Below are 18,838 nucleotides of genomic sequence, written 5' to 3'. Positions count from 1 at the left end.
AGAACGAACACTTTTCAATGATTTATCCAACTCACACAAAAAAATCACCACGTTTTGTTAAGACTTTTATTTAAAAACGTGCATGATACTTTTTCAAAAACTTCAAGCATATCTCTAAGTGCTAAAGCCTGCACAGCATCATTTCTCATAGTAAAACATGTAGAGCTTAAATTGCTTTGGCAGAAAAACAAAACAAAAAACAAAACAAAACACTTGTACAGAACTGAAGGCAAACACCAGAGTCGTACAAAAACATCATGATGGGGACAATTACAGTTAAACAATTAAAGTGTCCTTCGTGAAAAATAACATTCTGACAGCAATGCAAAGCTAAAAGAGAACACACTGGCTAGAAAACAAAAGTAAAATCCAGTACAAAAACAAATGGAGCAGAGTGTGTTACAGGAAGAACGATCAAACGACGGAGCAGCGACCCTCCTGAGGTCACAGAGTCAGCCACACTGAGACTGACGGGGATTTTCTGACTGCAGTTCAGACACAGCATCACAATGAATCCTCTGTTTTCTTGTGATCAGACACCAAAGCACTGCAAGGTACTGTGACACAATGGTGCACAGTAACTACTGACTGAGCATCTTAGTTGAAAGAAACAAGTGAAAAGATTGATTGATTGATTGATTGATTGATTGATTGACTGACTGATTTTTGATACACTGTTTTGAGAACAGAATATAATCTTCATTTATGAATGGGTCAAATAAATAATATACTACCAAAATAATAAATTCTCGATTCTCAGACGACTCTTTGTTTGGTATCTATGGGTCCAATGCTTACTGAAAAGTATACAAAAAAAATTCAGCTAAAAACAAAAAATGAAAGGGGAGTGAAATTGTAGGCAACACCACAGCGGTATGCAGATGTCAGAGAATGAAGATGATTACACGTCCTGGACATTTATGGCCTCCTGCGGCCAGCTGTAAGTATCCAGAGTGAAGGAGTCGTAGTCAGGACTGTAGATCTGCGACAGCACAAACGCCTCCTTGTCCTTGGGCTCGGGGTAAACCGAAGCTATGCTGTTCTTGTATGCATAGTTGACGACCTGAAACAGGAAGAAAGGGCAGGACGTTGAGATCTGTCATTTTGATTTGATCAACCAGCTAGAGACGTTTTGTGATATCTGCTGGTCTGATCTCCAGCTCCCTCTGCTGGTTCTAGTAATCACTGCAGACGTTTCCTTCACTTTGGTCATCAAAAGATTTATGTTATTATTTAAATGATTAGGACGAGGCACTAACAAATAAAGAGAAATAAGTTGTTTTTTTCTTCTTTTTTTCTATAATTGAGTGTAATTTACATAATAAATTAGATTTTAAGAATGCTTGTTGGAGGAACTCCCCTCCCCTACCCCCAAATAAAATGACACAAAAAACTAGTGATTATATTCCACACAAATTATAGGTCTTCTTACATCTCATTACCCCAATAATTAGTGCTGAAATACTGAAAAGTTTATTTTAGTGTTTTCATTGTAAATTGTAGCTCATAGAAATTCAGCCAAAAATCACTTATTTCCATTTATTTTGATATTTTGTGCTTACAGCTAACAAAAACTAAAGTCAAACCAAATTTAGTTTCAGAGAAAATTACTGTATTCTATCAGAAGGAATAAAAAATACTTTTTAAATTGGAAATTTTATTTTCTATAACATTTTTTTATTAAAACTAATAAGGATCAAGGATATATTGATCCTTATTTAACATCCATTTGTACTTTGTTGCTTTAATGTTAGATCTGCTGTGTCTTTGGGATAGGAAAACATACAGGAGAGAGATAGTTGGGACTGGGTGGAGGAACATATCGTGAAGAGAAAATTTGATTACAAACATTTTAATAACCTGCTAATCTGGATAATAATATAGTCAAACTAATTTGTAAATCTTTCAGGAAGCTGCGTGAGAAAATAGGTAATCTAAATATTGTTTAATATTAAATCTCTCACCTTTACTGCGATCTTGAAGGACACTTCTCTGATGGTGCTTAGAGGTGGATAGAGTCTTCCTTCGGCCAGGTTCTCTTCTGTTACCATGTCAGCTATCGCCTGACAGAGACAAACAGGCACAGCAGGGATGATGATCAGACGTGAGGTTTTTACTTGAAGGTTCAATCAGAGGGTCAGAGTTGAAAATGAAAACGGAGCGATTCTGGGTTTGATGAAGCATAAAGAGACCCAGCAGAAGCTGCTTAGCTTCTAGTTAGTATGTCTTTTCTTTCAGCGAGGAACGGACCTCTGCAGTGGTGAGGAAAATGTCTTCAGATATGTGGCGCACTCCACAGGCTATGACCCCCAGGGCGACTCCTGGGAACACATAGGCGTTGTTTCCCTGACCGGGGAAGAATGTGCGTCCGTCTGCCAGGGTCACTTTGTCAAATGGACTCCCGCTGGCAAAGATGCCTCTGCCCTGATCACAGACAGAGTGAGGGGAGAAAACATGACAGCACTTCAAAAAAAACCAACAAAAACAGTAATAAATATTTGTGCATGGCCCTGAACCACATTAACTGCAATATCTGTGTGGACATGCATTACCTCTGTGAGGTTGTAGCACTGCTCTGCAGTACACTCAGCCTTGCTGGTGGGATTGCTCAGAGCAAAGATGATGGGCCTGTCGTTGAACGACGCCATGTCTTTGATGATCTTCTCGGTGAACGCTCCTCCGATCGCAGCCACACCTTCAGCACAAACACCGGTCAGTTTTCTGACAACGATAACGATGAATGCAGGAACTCTCCATTTCTAGGATTCTGCATCTCGGTTGGCAACATCTGTTAAAAATCAAAGCTAACAATTATATTTGATTATTTTGTCAGATGAATTACTTTTGTACTATGTATTTATTCTCAGTTTTAAAGCCGATAAACGTTGAAACTTTGATGAGATGTTAGAAATATTGGACAGTTCAATTTACATGCAGCTTGCGAATTTCAAACCATCGAGTACATGGGCTGGGTTTTCGACGGTTCAGATTAAAGAGAAAGCAGCGAGTAAGCGTTTTGCCGCTACGTTGAGAAGAAACGCTACGTGAAAAAAGGAGTCACCTTTCACAGATTTTCACTGAGTTTCCACAACTGGTTAGGAACAAAACAAATGTGGGTTACACGCTGGTGAAACAATGCGTTTGATTTCACCAGCACTTCCGGTTATCTCACCAATAATGGCGGTGGGTTTGATGGTTTCCACCACCTCCTCCAGAGTCTTCAGGTGTGGGTGTTCGTGAGCAAACTCAGCCTTCTCGTGGTTCAGATTGCCTCTTCCCTGTAGGAACAACAACTTTCATTGTTGTTTTCAAACCTCGTGGCGATTTGCGTGCAGGAGCACATGGTCAGACATGTTACCTTCACAATAAGACCCTTTGAATCAACCATCCAAATCTTCTTGGCAGCATCTTCTCTAGCCACTCCTTCTTTAGCCATGGCCATCATAAGTAGGTGGGCGATGCCCATAGCAGCCTGGTCAGATAAGAACAACAACAGTTCATTCTGTAACAAAGTCTCCCTTTAATGCTGTTTTTAAAATTGATCATCGTTTAGCTCGACTCGCCTCGCCTGCTCCCTGGAAAACAAAGGTGTGGTCCAACAATTTGTCCTTTGTGATCTTCAGAGCAGCAAATATTCCAGCGACGGCTACGGAGGCCGTGCCTGCAGAGGAAATGAACTTAATTATGAAACAATATCTGCTTGTGACTCACTACTTATTAGAAGTATCAAACAAAACCAGTCAGACGAAACATTGTCCTTCCACTTCCCACTACTTTGTGTTGGTTTAATCACATAAAACCAACAGGAAATAAAAGTATATTGAAGTGCAGAATGGAAAAATGTACAAAACTTTAATGGGTGCCAATTCTGCTTTTTCAAATGACAACAAAACTGATTGTAATGGCAACGCCGACTCCTGTGACGAACAAAATACCTTGGATGTCGTCGTTGAAGGTGCAGTAGCGATTCCTGTACTTGTTAAGGATACGAAAGGCGTTGCTGTTGGCGAAATCCTCAAACTGGATCAGGCAGTTCATCCCGTACCTGCAGAGGAAATGCACCATCAGCCAAGCACCAAGGTTACTATTTAATTGTAGTAAATATCTGCCGATGGACTCACTTGTCCGTCACTGCCTGCATGAACTCGTCGATGAGCTCGTCATACTCCTTCCCTCTGATTCGCTTGTGCTTCAGGCCGATGTACAGAGGATCGTCTAGAAGCGACTGGACGAGAACGCAACGGATATTTCTGACTTCCTGAATTGGTTTTAGAGTTAATCGTGCCGATAAGTGAGGTCGATGTGCGGGTCTGCAACAAGAGAAACCCATTCCAGCGCTCTTGCGCCCTCACCTGGTTGTCGGTGCCGACGTCCAGCAGCACAGGGAGACACTGCTGAGGAGGAACGCCGCCGCACGCCGTGTAGAGAGCCAGCTTCCCAACAGGAATTCCCATCCCATAGCTGCCCAGGTCTCCCAGTCCAAGGATACGCTCCCCGTCCGTCACCACTATGGCCTGCACAGACACCAAGCATTACTTCACATTTTCCATCACAAAATGTCCATGTAGTTTTACAGCACAACAGCAAACTAGCTTCTGATTCTGAGCCTTGTGCAGGGCCACTGATTTGCTTCAGTAGCATCTGGACTCACGCTGACACCATTTAAAAATCTGTAACTCTTGGACTTGTCAAATTAAGAATGGAGCATCCAAGACAAAATTCAGAGTCTTTACAAACCTTATTATAATTGTAAAAATTCCTTAAAATATTAGCTCTCGTGTTTGGTCCAGCATTTTAGAGTTTTTACAGTCAGCACTTTAAAGCCTGACTGTAAAAACCAGACAGACAGTGAAATCGTTTCCTTTTGGGATTTTTGGATACAAGAACAAAATCCAGAAGGGTGAAAAGTTACAAATCAAGTTGGCAAATCAAAGATGAAGCATGTCCATGTAGCAAATCAAAACCACTGCTTTATTAGACTTCTCAATCAAAAGATACAAGAAGGAAAGTAGTCTGGAAGATCAAAACATTTGGCACACTCAGTTTCCTTTTATCCATACTTATTCACAACTGGAAAATTAAAGCCAATTCCACACAGGAACATGGTTAATGTGTGTGAAGAGGTCAGGAGTTAAAGTAAAGCGTGCCAGTGCACGGTGTGTACCTTGATGTTGTCTTCAGGCCAGGAGTTGAGCATGGTGGCAATGTGTCCCCGGTCATGGATGGTGATGAAGAGTCCTCTGCAAACATACGGGATGGAACCATAAAACTAAATCAGTCATACAGACTAACATGAAGCATTTAAAAGGTAAAAAATCAGTTTAACAGCAAGTAAACACCATAAAGTACAGCATAAACGCATCGATTGTCTAGAACATCAAAATAATGGAAAATAAAGAGTAGAAAAAAAGAAAAGAAAATGTTTAATCATCACAGCTGTCCTGAAGAATAAAATCACACATTTATTTATTTTGAATACTGTGCAGCAGTAGCAGGAACCAGCCTCACCGAGGCCTCCTGAAGGCGAGGCCGTACTGCTGACAGGCCAGGCCGACGGTGGGAGTGTACACGATGGGCATGAACTCCTCGATGTCGGAGGTCAGCACCCGGTAGAACAGCTTCTCGTTCCTGTCCTGCAGAGTCATCAGTAGGATGTACCTGAGATGGAGAGATAAGCATCAAATGGCACATTTTTGTGTGTGTTAAAGTATATACTTTTAGAAATATCCCTTGAAGTTTCCCACATTTTAACCTCAAACTTTAATGCATTTTACTGGGATTTATGAAAGAACACAAGGAGGGAAAAGGATAAATGGTTTTTACATTAATTTTTCCCATGTATTTGTTAGAGACAAGGGTAACTCAGAGGGATTCAATACAAATGAGTTAGTTTGATACTTGTAGCAGATCCAACATGTAGAACCCCTATAAAGCACCTTAAAGTTTGTGGATATGAACACTTTCCAATGCTCTGGAAGGGCTTTTCTTATCCTGTTCAAAGCAAATTCTCAACCAATGGTAATCTGAGCCTTTAATCCCAGAATAAATAAATCTTGAATCCCTTGATTAAAAAACAAAAAAACAAGCCGTAGGTGCAACAGCTGGAACACGCTAAAGAGGATTTTACCCAACAAGCAAGACAGCGCAACTGATTAAACATCTGCATCTGCAGTGTGATAATCTTGAACAGCACTTCGCCGTGCTTTGCTGGGAGACTCACTTGTCCAGAGGGTTGGTGCGAGTTTCGTAGCTCTTCATGACACGCAGCACTTGGACATCCTGGGAGAGGAAGCAGGGCGGGATCAGGCCGTGGATGCCCAGCTGCATGCGCTCCTCCAGGGTGAACGCCATTCCCTGAAGGGCGGAACATCGATTAATATAAAAAACTGTAATCCCGGGAAAGAATCTGCACCAAGAAAAAAAGGCTTTAAAATAAATAAAGACAGCAGCAAATATAGATCGTAGTGATTCATGCGTCTGTCATCAACCTCAGAGTGGAGTTATGACTCATCCTATTCACGTGAAAACAACCGTCTCTCTTTTGTGGTCACATTTCCACTCCAGCGAAAGCAACATGTGGAAACTCACGGGAGGAAACAACATGAGGCGAAGGGATTTGAAAGCAGTGATCGTATGCGGCTTCCAGTGAGGAAGAAAGTTTAGACAAAAGAGAAAAAAAACTTTACAAGTTCAAAAAATCTCCAGCAGTCACTGGACAAGAGGCAGGGATCACCTTGGCAGTTCGCCGGTCTATCACAGGGAAACACACACACACACACACACACACACACACACACACACACACACACACACACACACACACACACACACACACACACACACACACACACACACACACACACACACACACACACACACACACACACACACACACGAGGGCAATTTAAAGTAGACAATTAATCTATGATGCAGACTTTTGCAATGTGGGTGGAAACCTGAGTTCCTTGTAGGGCATTATATTAATTTAAAGTGCATTTCTATTTGCTACATGTATTAACGGAACAAGCTTTATTGTTCTTGTTCTTGTGCACAAACAAGAAATTTCACACACTCAGCATACAGACACTGGGCATAAAAAACTTCAGATGAAATAAAAAAAATAGGTTAACATAATGTTTGTACAGCCATTTTCCAATGTATAAAAGAAACAAGGAAGACAGGTTGTGGTTTTTCATTTTTAAAAAAAGCATATGTTAGTATAAAATGACCTTTGTTGCACATGCCATTACTAATCACAATTGACCAATGCATTGAAACCTTCTTTTGCAGGTTTATTACCATTTGCATTGCTTCGTATTAGATAATGTGTCTGATGTGGAAGGACAGATCTGATGCCGATGTGTGAGCCGTTTGGGTAATTTACTAAAAAAAAAAACAAAAAAAAAAAACTTTGCAGCTTTAATTCTGAAAACTTGTAAGTCCTGCATGCAGGCAGCTTGAAGGGCATCTGAGCGGGGGTGTGAGCTTTAATCTATTTATTCTGTCCAATGACATGAGCCCCTGCACTCACTCCCCCTCTAAGCTCCACTTGTCTCTCATCGTCTCTCCCATTTCTGAAGACACAGAATCCACTCCGACTTTGTTCTACGGTGCATTTATTACAAATGCTAATTTTTCTTTGTAACCTATTCCAACATCAGATGCACTACAATGTTTCAAACTAAACAGGATTTGCTGCAGCCACACAAGTCAAGGTCTCAGAAAGAAGACAATAGCACACTGGTTCCAGAGCTGCAGAGCAAGAGAAAGATATTTGAGAGGAAGCTTCCCTGGAAAATCCTCAAATTAAACTGCTTACACGGACGGAAAACCTTCACAACTCTCACCAAGTGTTTTTAAAGCGGTGACTATTCCAGTGTTACGCATTTTTACATGCAAACGTAATATTTGTCCAGCTGGACAGTCTCACAGCAGCAGATGCTCCACACCAGACACTGACATTCCCCAAAATGCTAAAAAATCACAGAGTGATGGAAACAGACATAAGACAGAAATACTGTTAGCTGTTTCGTGGAAACTATTTACAAATTAATTCTGGAGATAACCGGTTGCACTGGATGTTATTTAGAAGAATCAGACTAAGAAGACAAACTTTTTTTTAGCCAAACATTTTCTTTCATGTTAATGTAACACATGGAGAAAGAAGAAGAAAAAAAATACAAAAGAAAAAAATGTGTTTGATGTTAAATTAACCAGGAGCCACGCCTCATTCCAGCTGCTGTAAAGCTACAAACTGTAATAAAGCTTTACAGACTGAAAAGTGAAGACAATGAGGAAATACCTGGACATGTTTGAAATTACTGGAATCTTGTCCGCAAGAAGTAGCTCACTGAAGTGGAGCTCCACTTGGAGTCTCACCACAGGGGGAAAATTTCTTCTTCTTTTTTTTTTATTTTTTTTGTCAAAGTGCAACTCCATTTCCTGACTGCACTTAAATGAACCTGTGAGTGAGGATGTGCCTGCTGAGTCAGCATGGAAAGAAGACAGAACTGAGAGTGACCTCTGAACATCTACAATCTAAGCAATAAACTCATCTTGAGCCTCTGCAGGAATCCTGGTGTCTTCATGGGCCGGAACAAGTCAGACACAAAGCACGAACAAACTAATGCCATCATGATTGGTGGGGGGAAGAAAAATCCAGGAATACCACAGACAAGCTACTTTGAGGAAATGTTGATTATTTTCATTCAAACAGAACAGAGGAGGAATAGGAGTAAGATTCTTGTTCTGTGCCGACTGTTAAATAATTAGACTGTAAAAAGTGCTGAATGCTAATGTGACTCATGAAGCCAAGCGTTCTGGCCTTTTACTGTGTTTACATATGTGCCAACATCACAGCACGTTCTATGCAGGACGTTATGTTGGCTGTGCAAACATTTAACCTAATGAAGTGAGAGCTGAGTTTCTGAAGCATCCATTTACATTTTCCTCACAACTTCAACTTTAAAAAACCCATTCGACACCCTATTCTGCACTGGGAACCTGGCATCATTTCTATTCTACACCCGCTGTATTTACAACTGGTCTTGTTCATTGTCAAGTTTCCAAATCACAACTTGACTTTATCAAACCATAATCATAAAAGTAGCAATAAAGGGCTATATTTAAGGCCACAATGCAACTATTTGTTAAAACAAAGCTAAACCTACTTAGACATGCAATTTCTACACAACATTATCTACTTTTCTAAAGTTGTATGCGTTATGTATTAATGATAGTTCAAGATACAAAGTAGGTTCATTAATCATGACTAAGATGAAGAAAACATGTAATTATCTAGGAGTAATATGCAGTAAAGAAGAGTTTATAAGCCAATTAACAAGCCTCCCTCTTCTAATGGGAAAACATTAAATCCTTATCGGCCTGTTATATTTTCCCAGATTTACATTCTCTTGCAAATGTATTCAAACACTTTGAACCTTTCGCATATCCACATGCAACAATCAGAAACACTGCATGTGCTTCGCAGAATTTTGCATGAAGTCAATGTAGTACATAATTATAAAGTGGAAGGAGATACGCAAAGCGTTTAGGTCTGGACTTTGACTAGGTCATGATGATTATGGTGCAGTCTAAACCATTCTATTGTAGCTGTGATTGTATATTTAGGATTATGGTACTTCTGGGCGGAAGGTGAGCCTCTACTAAAGTGTTGCTTCTACTTCTTTATGAACTTTGACTTTCTTCCCTGGTGTTGAAAAGTAAGCCCACAAGATAATGCAACCACCGCCAATTTTCACCCTGGGGATTGTGTGTCTGAAGCTTCTGCTACACAAAAGGTTTTGTATGTGGACCCAAAGCGTTTTTTGATCGCATCTGCTTCTCTAGAGTTACCAAAGACTTCTTATGTGGGGGTTCATAACTTAACTATTACCTGATCTGTCTTGTGTGCTTCTTGGTGTTCACTAAAAATGGCTGTCGAATATAGAAGGGACTGCACACAAAAGTATGAGTTATAAACTATGATTTCCTCCAACTTATGCACTACTGTGTGTTGATATACTGCACAAAGTCCCACTAAAATACTTTAAAATGTTAGGATACAGGGTTTCCCCCAGAAAACTTGCTAAGCCTGGTGGTTGGGCGCCAGGGCAGTCATTCATCCAGAGCCTCGTCATCTTTGAGTTAAAAAATGTTTAAAGTTGACAGGAAATTTGAAAACATCACTTGATAATTATGTGTTGTAAAAAAGATTGGAAGAAAAAGACTTTAAAAACAATAAGCAATGCTTAGCCTAGTGGGGGCACAAGTAAAGCCTGGTGGCCCGCCAGGCTTATTATACACTGGGGGAAACCCTGGGTTATATATGCCATATAAAGTAAACAGATAAACAAACCCACCTTGTTCAGGTGGGGGTTCCTGGTGATGTCGTAGCCCCGCTTCTTGGTGTACACGCTGCCCTTCTGGTTGGTCCCAGAGTGGCAGACCCGGACAGCCTGGAGAGCGGCCCTGTCGGCCTGCGCTCCTACAGTGGGGCGACCCGGAGGGGCGACCAGCACCCTCATCCCGCCCGCAGCTGCGCGTCTGCACAGAGACAAAGCGGCTTTTCCTGGGAGGGAGTTCATGCTGCCTGTGGACACCGAGAACGAGAATACAAAAAAACAACTCAGAGGAACATGAGACATTACAGTACGGCCGGAGGACATACAACCCCGGGATGCCAAACATACCGTGACTGATACAAGTTCAGCTTCTCCGTAAACAACCGGCTTCAAGCGTTAAACCATTAGCTTCAAGCTGAGTCATTTATAAAGAAAACAGGAGTCACAGTCCTCTGCACTACGCAGTGTTTCTCTGGACAGAATCCCACTATATAATAAAGATTAAACTAGCAGCCGAATGGTTAAACTCTTTTATAAAAGAAGCTAGCTGCGGTTAGCACATGCAGCTCTCCAACAAGCACGGTTTTCTATGCAGATGAACCAGCTAGAACCAGCAAACTCAGAGCTGTTAGTCAGTGGGTCTCACCTGAAAACTGCGGGAATATGATAAGCACCCGGCCTAATTGATCATAGGAAGAGCTCCTCTGGCCCTACCGCCACCGATAGAACAGGCTGCTGTTTAACCGGAGGAAGGAGGTTCTACAGCTGATCCAGGACCTCCTGACATTGGGCGACTTCACTTCCGTGTCCAGGTTAGCCCGCCTCTCCGAGCCGCGCATCAGCCAATGAGAGACCGGCTCTGCGAGGACAGAAGCCCCGCCCTCAGCACGGCTGCTCGGTGAACATGAGCTCCATCTTCAGCATCTGCGCCAACTTTCACTGGCGCTCTTGTCTAATCTCACGACAGCGACGGCCTTTAGGCGCCTTCTCGTCATCCATGTTCTGTAAACTTGCAGCCTGAAGTATGCTACCGAGTGAAACTAAATACAAGTTAATTTTATCGCACTGTTTATAAGTATAGCGGACTCTACCACTGGAACTACCAAATAAATTTAAACTCTCACTTTAGTGAAAAAAATAAATAAATAAAAAAAATACTGAGGTGGTTTGGCCAATCTACAAAACTGAGGATTTTCCTGTTTCCGCTTCCTAAACTTTTGTCTAAAATTGCTTGGGTTTTTTTTAATTCCCACATTTTAAGACTGACATTGAAAAGTGTCTTTAAGTGGAAAAATCCATAACAAACTCCAGGCAGATATTTAAAACAAAGTTACCTTTTTTTTTCTTCCCATTTCTTTTCTAGAAAATGTCTGAGATTAATCTTAATTTATGTGGGGGGCGGGGGGGGGGTTGTGGAAATTTGCATCTTTTTTTGTAGATAAAATAAATTAAAAAATACATGCTTGATTTTAGGCTGGTTTTTTGTGTTTTTTTTTTTTTTGGCCCTCAACTATTTTTGACAACAATTTTGTCCCACGTGACAAAAAGCTTGGACACCCTTGGTCTAATAGATTGAATGCACACCATTGGTGTCTCAAAACAATTCATACCACGGTGATATTCACTCTATTTTTTTATTGACGTAAGGCCTGTCATTTTATGGCGTATAAGCACACACTAAATAATGAGCTTTGCTTCCCCTTTTTGACAGTTTGTCAAATAGATTCACATATGATCCATTGGAAATCTCCAATCAACTTGAGGTAAATTTCTCTGCATCTACAGGAATATTCGAGCACATTAAGGACCAAACTCACTGGCTGTAACTAAACAATGTTTATTTAAAAAAACAACATACAAACATTATTTATACACATCACTACTTTTCTATCACAAAACATGGTTAGATAAGATCACACATACAGTATTTTAGTGCCAACTGATTTCAAAACTAATCGGTTCATTCATTCATTTCAAAGTACTAATCTGTGGTTTCTGCTTCAGCTGCTCTATTAGAGATAAAAGCTAAATGTTTAAATATTACAAGAATTATGCAAATATAAAATTATGTAGAGACAAATCAATACACAATACTTAATGCGTTTGTTGATACTAAGTGTACATCAACCTAAAGAAATTCTTTCCATCACCAGGGAAAATCACACAAAATAGAAAATGACATATTCACATAAAAACAAATGAAAATGGAAAAGAACATGATTTATTATATTGCTGTAATACACACACACAATAGATTTGCAGTCCAAATATGCACATATAGTGCATATTTTTACAGACCTAAATGCTTTAGGTCAGCAACACAACATTTCAGTTTTACTAATCAGCTACAGTTACAAACTTCTTAACTGGAAGCAGTCAGGGGGAATACAAGAGAAATGTTTCAGATGACTACGCTGGTACTGCTATGGGAGCCTCTATCCTATGAGAAAAAAAATGTGGAAAAAAAGGTAACGTTAGAGTCCAAGCAAGAGATGCTATGATTACCACATCCAAAAACAGACAGAAACAACAAAAAAGCACCAAAGAAGAGGAAGAAATCTAAGCTGTGCAAGAACAGACGATAAAGAGCTTTGCACATCTATTTGTTGTACCCACCTGCTGCCACTTGGGGGCAGTGAAAGGTCTGTGGAACAGTTGGAGCTGAATCTTGCTAATGTGCTAATTTTCTATAATTCCCATTATAAAGGGATAAGAAAAGGTTTGAGATGATGCACTTATACTATCACTTGAAGCAATGGGAAGAGCTGCAACAAAGCCACAGTCTGCTACTCTACAAGAGTAAAGGAGCATCTGAGTGAATCCCCACAAAGAACAGACTGATTCTTTTTGCCACAGTGACACAAGATTTGTAACAGCCAGTTTTTAAAGAATCATTGTTTCTGATATTTCCAGCTGAAAAATGATATGAAGGATTTACTCCATATTACCCTTTTTTTTTTAATATATGAATCTTTCAGTTTCCCTGCAGCAAATACTCTCAAGATCTGGCAAAACATACTGTGTATGTTAATATTGGTACATTTCTGTTTATCATTGACTTATTTGCATATTGCTATATAATCAATATGCTTCATGCTCACACTTATGAGAGAGGATATTGCCACTGCAGGTTCTAAAGGTCATCATACTTTGAAGCAGGTTTCAAAGTACAACGAAAGACACGTTTTCTCAAAGTGGAACTAAGCTGAGTATTAAATAGATCTTTATGCTTGTAGTTCTGGTTGTTTATGACTCTGCTATAAAATGCCAGATTTTTTCAAAACCACAGCACACACAGGTTAAAGAAGCAAGAAAGAGGCAAAGGCTTAAAACTGAAGGTGGTAATAGAACACGATGACAAAACAGGTTAAATTTTAACACACTGCTGGTTCAGTGTTAGCAGTAGGGGAAGCTCTTACAGAAAGATGGCTGTAGTTCCTGCGACCAGGCTGCACCTCACTGGCGAAGTAGCTGGGTGGTTTCTCGGGCCAATCCTTTACTTTGCGTCCTTTTTTCTGACTGCTGCCCTCATCTGAGCTCCAGGATCCTTTGTGGTGCGTGGGAGGGGAGTAGCTCCTCTCTCTCCTTGCCGATCTGCTTTGAAGCTCCTCCATCAAGTCGTCGCGGCTTCGGGCACGCGGCCTGGACCCTCGCTCTCTCCTCCTGGACGAACTGCCCCTCTCGTTCCTTGAACTCCCGTGCGTTGCTCTTCCTCGCCGGTTGTCCCAGTCCGAATCGTCGCTGTACTCGCGCGCTATCCCCTGCCTTGGCAGAAGGTCCTCTCTGGTTCTGTACCCACGGCTGTCTCCCCGTTGGCCCCCTCCTGATCGGTTAGTACTCCCGCTAGACTGACTGGACATTCTCGGATAGCCCCTGGCCCCGGCTCCAGCAGGGTCCCTGCGGGAGGAAAAGCTGGGAACTCGCTGGATGATAGGAGGCAGGGTGATCACCCTTCTTTCCACCCCTCTCACCCCCATATCATCCAGCGCCGACAACATGCTCGGCGGGCCGGGGGCGTAGGGCACAGCTGGAGGAGAGGGTTGGGGCTGCAATGGGGGCATGTTTCGGACAGCATGTGGTGCCATTTGAGGGGGTCCCACATCCAGCACTCTCACCTGGTTTTCCAGGTAGTCCAGCATTGGGTTGCCACTATTATTACTGCTTCGCATGCTGCCATTCACCATGTATTGAGAATGCAAAGGGGGCTGCTGCTGCTGTGGGGCCATGGGTCCCAAAGGGATGGGAGTCATGGAGATGTTTTGTTTGGTTGGGTAATCTGACACTGAGGCTGGAAAAAAGGAAAAAAAAAAAATCAGATAAAGACAAAATAAAAACTTTGAATTTACAGAAAAAGATGCTAAATGTACTAAAGCACAACATGAATATGTATCGGGCTTGTTAGAAGTCTTTACAAGTGGAAGAACTGGTTTTCTTGTACTTTGGTTTTCAAACCAAATAAGCACACCCTGAGAAAAGAAACAAATCATTCACCAAATAAACCTTTCCATGCTTTTGTTTGACTGATATTCACCCGAGTAGAGCAGGGGAACACCCTGGGAGGAGGTGTTGCTGACGTTTGCGTAAACAGGCTGACCGTACATCCAGGGAGCCATGGCTTTCTGAGCTTGTTTCAGCATCCGATGCTGCATCACAGCTGCAATCACAGCAAAAGACCAAAAACGCTTCAGCGGTGCAAAGCATCACCGAGTTGGTTCATTTAATCAGAATCTGCAAGTTAATAAAAATTTCCAATATTTTTGAACCTGAAAGTACATTCTAAGCAAGATAAAGAGCATACGTTTAAATCACAAAGTTTTAACACTGAGGTGCAGCTCTTTGCTGCATTAACTTTTTTTTTTTTAGAATTTTGTTTTCCAAATCACAGTCTGAAGAAGAGCTTCTGCCACCAAAACCTGCCTCTGCCTCCATGACATGAAGAAAGCTTTAGTACCTTTTTCAGGGCAACAGCAGGTCTGTGGACAGCAGGGGCAGCGGACATAGCAGCAGCATTTTTGCGGGCAGCACTGACAGCAGCATATGCAGAAGAGCATGATGAGCAGCAGAGCGCCAATGATGATAAACAGGACAGTCAGCCAGTCTGAAACAAGAAAATCATTTTTATTACAGAGTACGTTTGCGGGCTTAGTTCTCTGTGAATGTTTAAAAGCAGCTGCAGAAACTGAAGAAGCCTACGGTACACGATGAGTCTGACTTCTCGATCCGAGTCGCCTGTGGTGTCACCAGGAGCATCGATGCTGCAGTAGTACATGCCGTTATCCCACCACATCACCTCGTTCATCACCAAGTCAGCCTCTGTTGAGAGAAAGTTTTGTTTAAATCCCCCTGCATTGGGTACTAATTAAGATATGCTCTCTAAAAAAAAAAGCTAGAGAATACAATCCTTCAACACTAGAGCAATAGCCAGGAACAAAAAAGGACAGTATGCATGTTAACCATCCCATGACGACACATTCAGGCGAAGAAGCAACAAAGAAATCATACTGGGATCAAACTTACTGTTCTGGATTGTGATTTTACGATTTCTGTACTCTGACCCCAGCGTTGGCTCATTGATGCCCCTCTTCTGGATGACGGTCCGAACTGTGCGCTGGCTGTCTGGGCAGTCATTGGCAGGATCCTGACCGAGCTGGAGAGCCGCCTGATAAGCTTCAAAAACAAAGGAAAGCAGAGCATCAAGGTTTACTGCCTAATAAAGCAGCCAAGGTGTCTTTTTTTTCTGCCGAGTTGCAGTATTAGTTTGTGCAATATATGTTGTAGTTGTAATATTAAGGAGAGAAAAAAACATATGAAATAAGCAAATTCAACAACAAAACTTGATAAAATGATTAACGGAGGCCATCAATCATAAACAGTACCTGGGAACATTACTTGTTTTGATCAGCATGTAGGAGAACTAATGGTGTAACGATGCATGTATTCATAGCAAACCCTCTCTGTTCAGTGCATTCATAAAACCAACAAATAAAGCTTTGTTTCACACCTGAACACATTGGCATGTGGAACTTAGTATGCAGCGCAACATTTTGAAAAAGTGAACAAAAACTAAACACAAAACTCCCAGCTGTCACTAAACTCTGCTATTTGGGAACTTTAAGGTTTCTTAACACAATTATGCGTAAGGGGGAAAAAAGAAGATGGACAGGACCGAAGCTTTATGTCAGAGTCCAGATTTTTCAACAATAAGGCATAAAGCTTGCCCTGAACTGAACTGCTCACATAAAGTCAAGACAATGTTAACTATTCCTGGTTCTGTGGAAAAATCAGGTAAAGTCCAAATGTTGCGTTCAACCAGTCCAAAATGCTAAATTCACCTGTGGAGTAGTACTCCAGAACTGGGTCTTTACAGAACGACTTGAATCTCCACGTGACGAGGACCTCCTGGGGGTTGGCTGATGTTGTGTAGTCGCAGCGGATCGTCACCGAAGCAAACAGCGCCGTTGTTCTCTCAACCTCTGGAACGACCACCTGAATGGACAGCAGCTCTGGTACAAAGAAGCAGAACAACGACAAGAGTCGCGTTATTTAAGTGACAGCAGCATAACTCTGTGGTTGAATGCAGGAATCTGACCAGACTGGTTAACAGTTTACTACAAGTAGACTGTGTCATGACCTGTAACCACGGTTATCAGTCATGAACTGCAAACTGCATGTCCTCATGGCAGGAAGCCATTGCTAATGAATAAAATGACGATCTACGATAACTGGAAAATGTAAACACTTTGTACCTCTGACTGCCGTCTGATATTTATGAGCTTTTGCTTCTCATAATTTAATAATATCTGAAATCCTTAAACTTTGACGATCAGTTACAGGATTAATGTATTATTTACTTAATATATAAAAATACATATGAAAAAAAACAGGATTGCTTGAGCTTTACCCAATTTCACAAACATTTGTGCACTCTCTCCACATATGAAAAATATTATATTGATCATCTTTAGTCTAACAGTATTTAATTTTACAGTTAAAATATATTGAGCTTCAAACATAGAGAGAAATCTCAATAGCAAGGCTCTCCAAAAATGACAACAATGACCTCTGCAACAACCTTTAATACATACTACAAAAACATATAAAATCAAAATCAAAGTTTATTTGTGTAGCACGTTCAAGGTGCTTTAAATAATAAAAACAGAAATATAAACACCATACAGTCATCAATTGAACAGATGTTATCTTTTGATGAGCCCCAAAGTAATACACATCAGATATGTTGGTCAATGCTTCATTTATTGTGGTCCAAAAGCAACAACCCGTGGGTTTTTAGTCTTGATTTAAAGGAATAGAGTTATGCTAATCTGTTCAAGGCAAAGAAAATTAAACCAGTACAGACAATTATTATAATTATTACTGTTATTGTTGTTGTAATAATAATAATATGGTCAAAAGCTCAAGCAAAAGTCAGGAATAGCCAACATGAGGAAGTTCTAATGTGTTTTACAGGAAAAAAACTGTCTAGATCAAACTGTCATGCTAATATTACATATGATAGTGTTGGTGCAAACTAACAGCAGGTTATATAAAAATGACTAGCTTTAATTAATTACATTTATTTAACAAAAGTGATCATGAGACAAGAAATACGATTAAAAATGTTCTTTGAAACAGAAAAGCTGACACAAATCCAAACCCTGTAAGTGACGAGAAAGCATGAAAAACGCTTTTGTTAACAGCGTCTTTGATAAATGATCTACCTCCTTTGTGTGGTTGCAGAAACTCCTGATGTTGGGAGTTTCTTGTGTACATGGAAAACTAGGTCCCGCAGACACGTGACCTCACTCGGCCTTGTCCTGTTTACACCTGTTGATTATTAACTTGCCACCATTGTTTATTACCGTCGACGATTTGCCCTAGGTTTCTTCTTCGTTTGTCTCTGTATGCCTCACTAAAGTAATACAACAGTAACATAGAATCACAGGTGAACTTTCAGGCATTAAGTGTTGATAATGGGAGAGTTAAAACCTCACCTGTTGGCAGGTGCAGCAGCAGAAACACCACCAGTATCATATTTCCCATCTCGGTGCTCTGTATCCTTCCGCGGAAACTTCACTTGTTGCTCTTGTTAGTGACCGAAAATCTTGTAAAAAAAAAAAAAAAACCCGGAATACTGGTTTAAAAAAACAAAACGTCATGTACTCGCTGTTCCGCATAATCACCGGGTTTCCACCAAAGGCAACATGTTAGCCAGTCTGTTGTTTTTCTCCCTGAAGATGTTTCAGCAGTAGTCCAGACGATCTTCCCAGTGGAAAGGCGGACGCTGATCATCCCCTCCCCCACTTAGCTACAGGTGACATCACCGGCCCCGCCCACTGTGACAGGTGCATGGAGACACGATGGGGAGTATTAAGTTGAACTAAATTTTGTGCTTTTTTCCCCCCCACTTAAATAATTTATATCGTTAAAGAAATTCTAATATCACTTTGAAATTAAATATTTCATTTCTTAAGGAACAAAAACCTCTCCAAACCGCC

General features: G+C 41.0%; 2 protein-coding genes across 6 annotated transcripts; both read right to left on the bottom strand.

The window, feature by feature from the left end:
• Positions 1–52: 52 nt before the first annotated feature.
• On the bottom strand, positions 53–11,197 carry me3 (malic enzyme 3, NADP(+)-dependent, mitochondrial). 3 transcript variants are annotated; one of them, XM_088015930.1, is made up of 15 exons: positions 11,129–11,197; positions 10,362–10,424; positions 6,221–6,354; positions 5,509–5,658; positions 5,165–5,240; positions 4,353–4,514; positions 4,122–4,225; positions 3,936–4,045; positions 3,564–3,661; positions 3,359–3,472; positions 3,173–3,278; positions 2,553–2,695; positions 2,251–2,424; positions 1,965–2,063; positions 53–1,063 (listed from the first exon to the last, which is right to left on the bottom strand). In XM_088015930.1, exons 1-15 carry the CDS (start codon positions 11,180–11,182, stop codon positions 902–904), a joined length of 1,749 nt encoding a protein of 582 aa, XP_087872056.1. In that variant the 5' UTR covers positions 11,183–11,197; the 3' UTR covers positions 53–901. The 3 variants fall into 3 exon arrangements, with proteins under 3 accessions (XP_087872056.1, XP_014854803.2, XP_087872053.1); XM_014999317.2 differs by lacking the exon at positions 11,129–11,197 and adding an exon at positions 10,990–11,099 and having other exon boundaries at positions 10,362–10,591; XM_088015927.1 differs by lacking the exon at positions 11,129–11,197 and adding an exon at positions 10,692–10,961 and having other exon boundaries at positions 10,362–10,591.
• A 967-nt stretch (positions 11,198–12,164) lies between these two features.
• On the bottom strand, positions 12,165–18,653 carry ildr1b (immunoglobulin-like domain containing receptor 1b). 3 transcript variants are annotated; one of them, XM_014999323.2, is made up of 8 exons: positions 18,335–18,652; positions 16,676–16,846; positions 15,861–16,010; positions 15,537–15,656; positions 15,295–15,441; positions 14,875–14,997; positions 13,763–14,631; positions 12,165–12,783 (listed from the first exon to the last, which is right to left on the bottom strand). In XM_014999323.2, the coding sequence occupies exons 1-8, from the start codon at positions 18,381–18,383 to the stop codon at positions 12,745–12,747; spliced, it is 1,668 nt and encodes a 555-aa protein (XP_014854809.2). In that variant the 5' UTR covers positions 18,384–18,652; the 3' UTR covers positions 12,165–12,744. The 3 variants fall into 3 exon arrangements, with proteins under 3 accessions (XP_014854809.2, XP_087872074.1, XP_014854808.2); XM_088015948.1 differs by having other exon boundaries at positions 12,165–12,778; XM_014999322.2 differs by having other exon boundaries at positions 12,165–14,631; positions 18,335–18,653.
• Positions 18,654–18,838: the final 185 nt, after the last annotated feature.

Source organism: Poecilia mexicana, unplaced genomic scaffold (assembly GCF_051168715.1).
Source record: "Poecilia mexicana isolate PSO_F unplaced genomic scaffold, ASM5116871v1 scaffold_2, whole genome shotgun sequence".
Lineage (NCBI taxonomy): Eukaryota > Metazoa > Chordata > Actinopteri > Cyprinodontiformes > Poeciliidae > Poecilia > Poecilia mexicana.
The sequence above is the reverse complement of the archived record's forward strand: the minus strand, read 5'-3'. Positions and strand labels throughout refer to the sequence as shown.

What these genes read in the sequence shown, in the direction of transcription:
- me3 (XM_014999317.2), bottom strand. Translation starts at nt 10,586, where the DNA reads ATGAACTCCCTCCCAGGAAAAGCCGCTTTGTCTCTGTGCAGACGCGCA. An exon ending in GGCCTGAAGACAACATCAAG is followed by an intron (nt 4,515 to 5,164) that starts GTACACACCGTG and finishes GTGTCTGTGCAG; the next exon opens with GCCATAGTGGTGACGGACGG. An exon ending in AGTGCTACAACCTCACAGAG is followed by an intron (nt 2,425 to 2,552) that starts GTAATGCATGTC and finishes GTCTGTGATCAG; the next exon opens with GGCAGAGGCATCTTTGCCAG.
- ildr1b (XM_014999322.2), bottom strand. Translation starts at nt 18,383, where the DNA reads ATGGGAAATATGATACTGGTGGTGTTTCTGCTGCTGCACCTGCCAACA. An exon ending in TAAAATCACAATCCAGAACA is followed by an intron (nt 15,657 to 15,860) that starts GTAAGTTTGATC and finishes TTCTCTCAACAG; the next exon opens with AGGCTGACTTGGTGATGAAC. An exon ending in AGTCAGACTCATCGTGTACC is followed by an intron (nt 15,442 to 15,536) that starts GTAGGCTTCTTC and finishes TTCTTGTTTCAG; the next exon opens with ACTGGCTGACTGTCCTGTTT.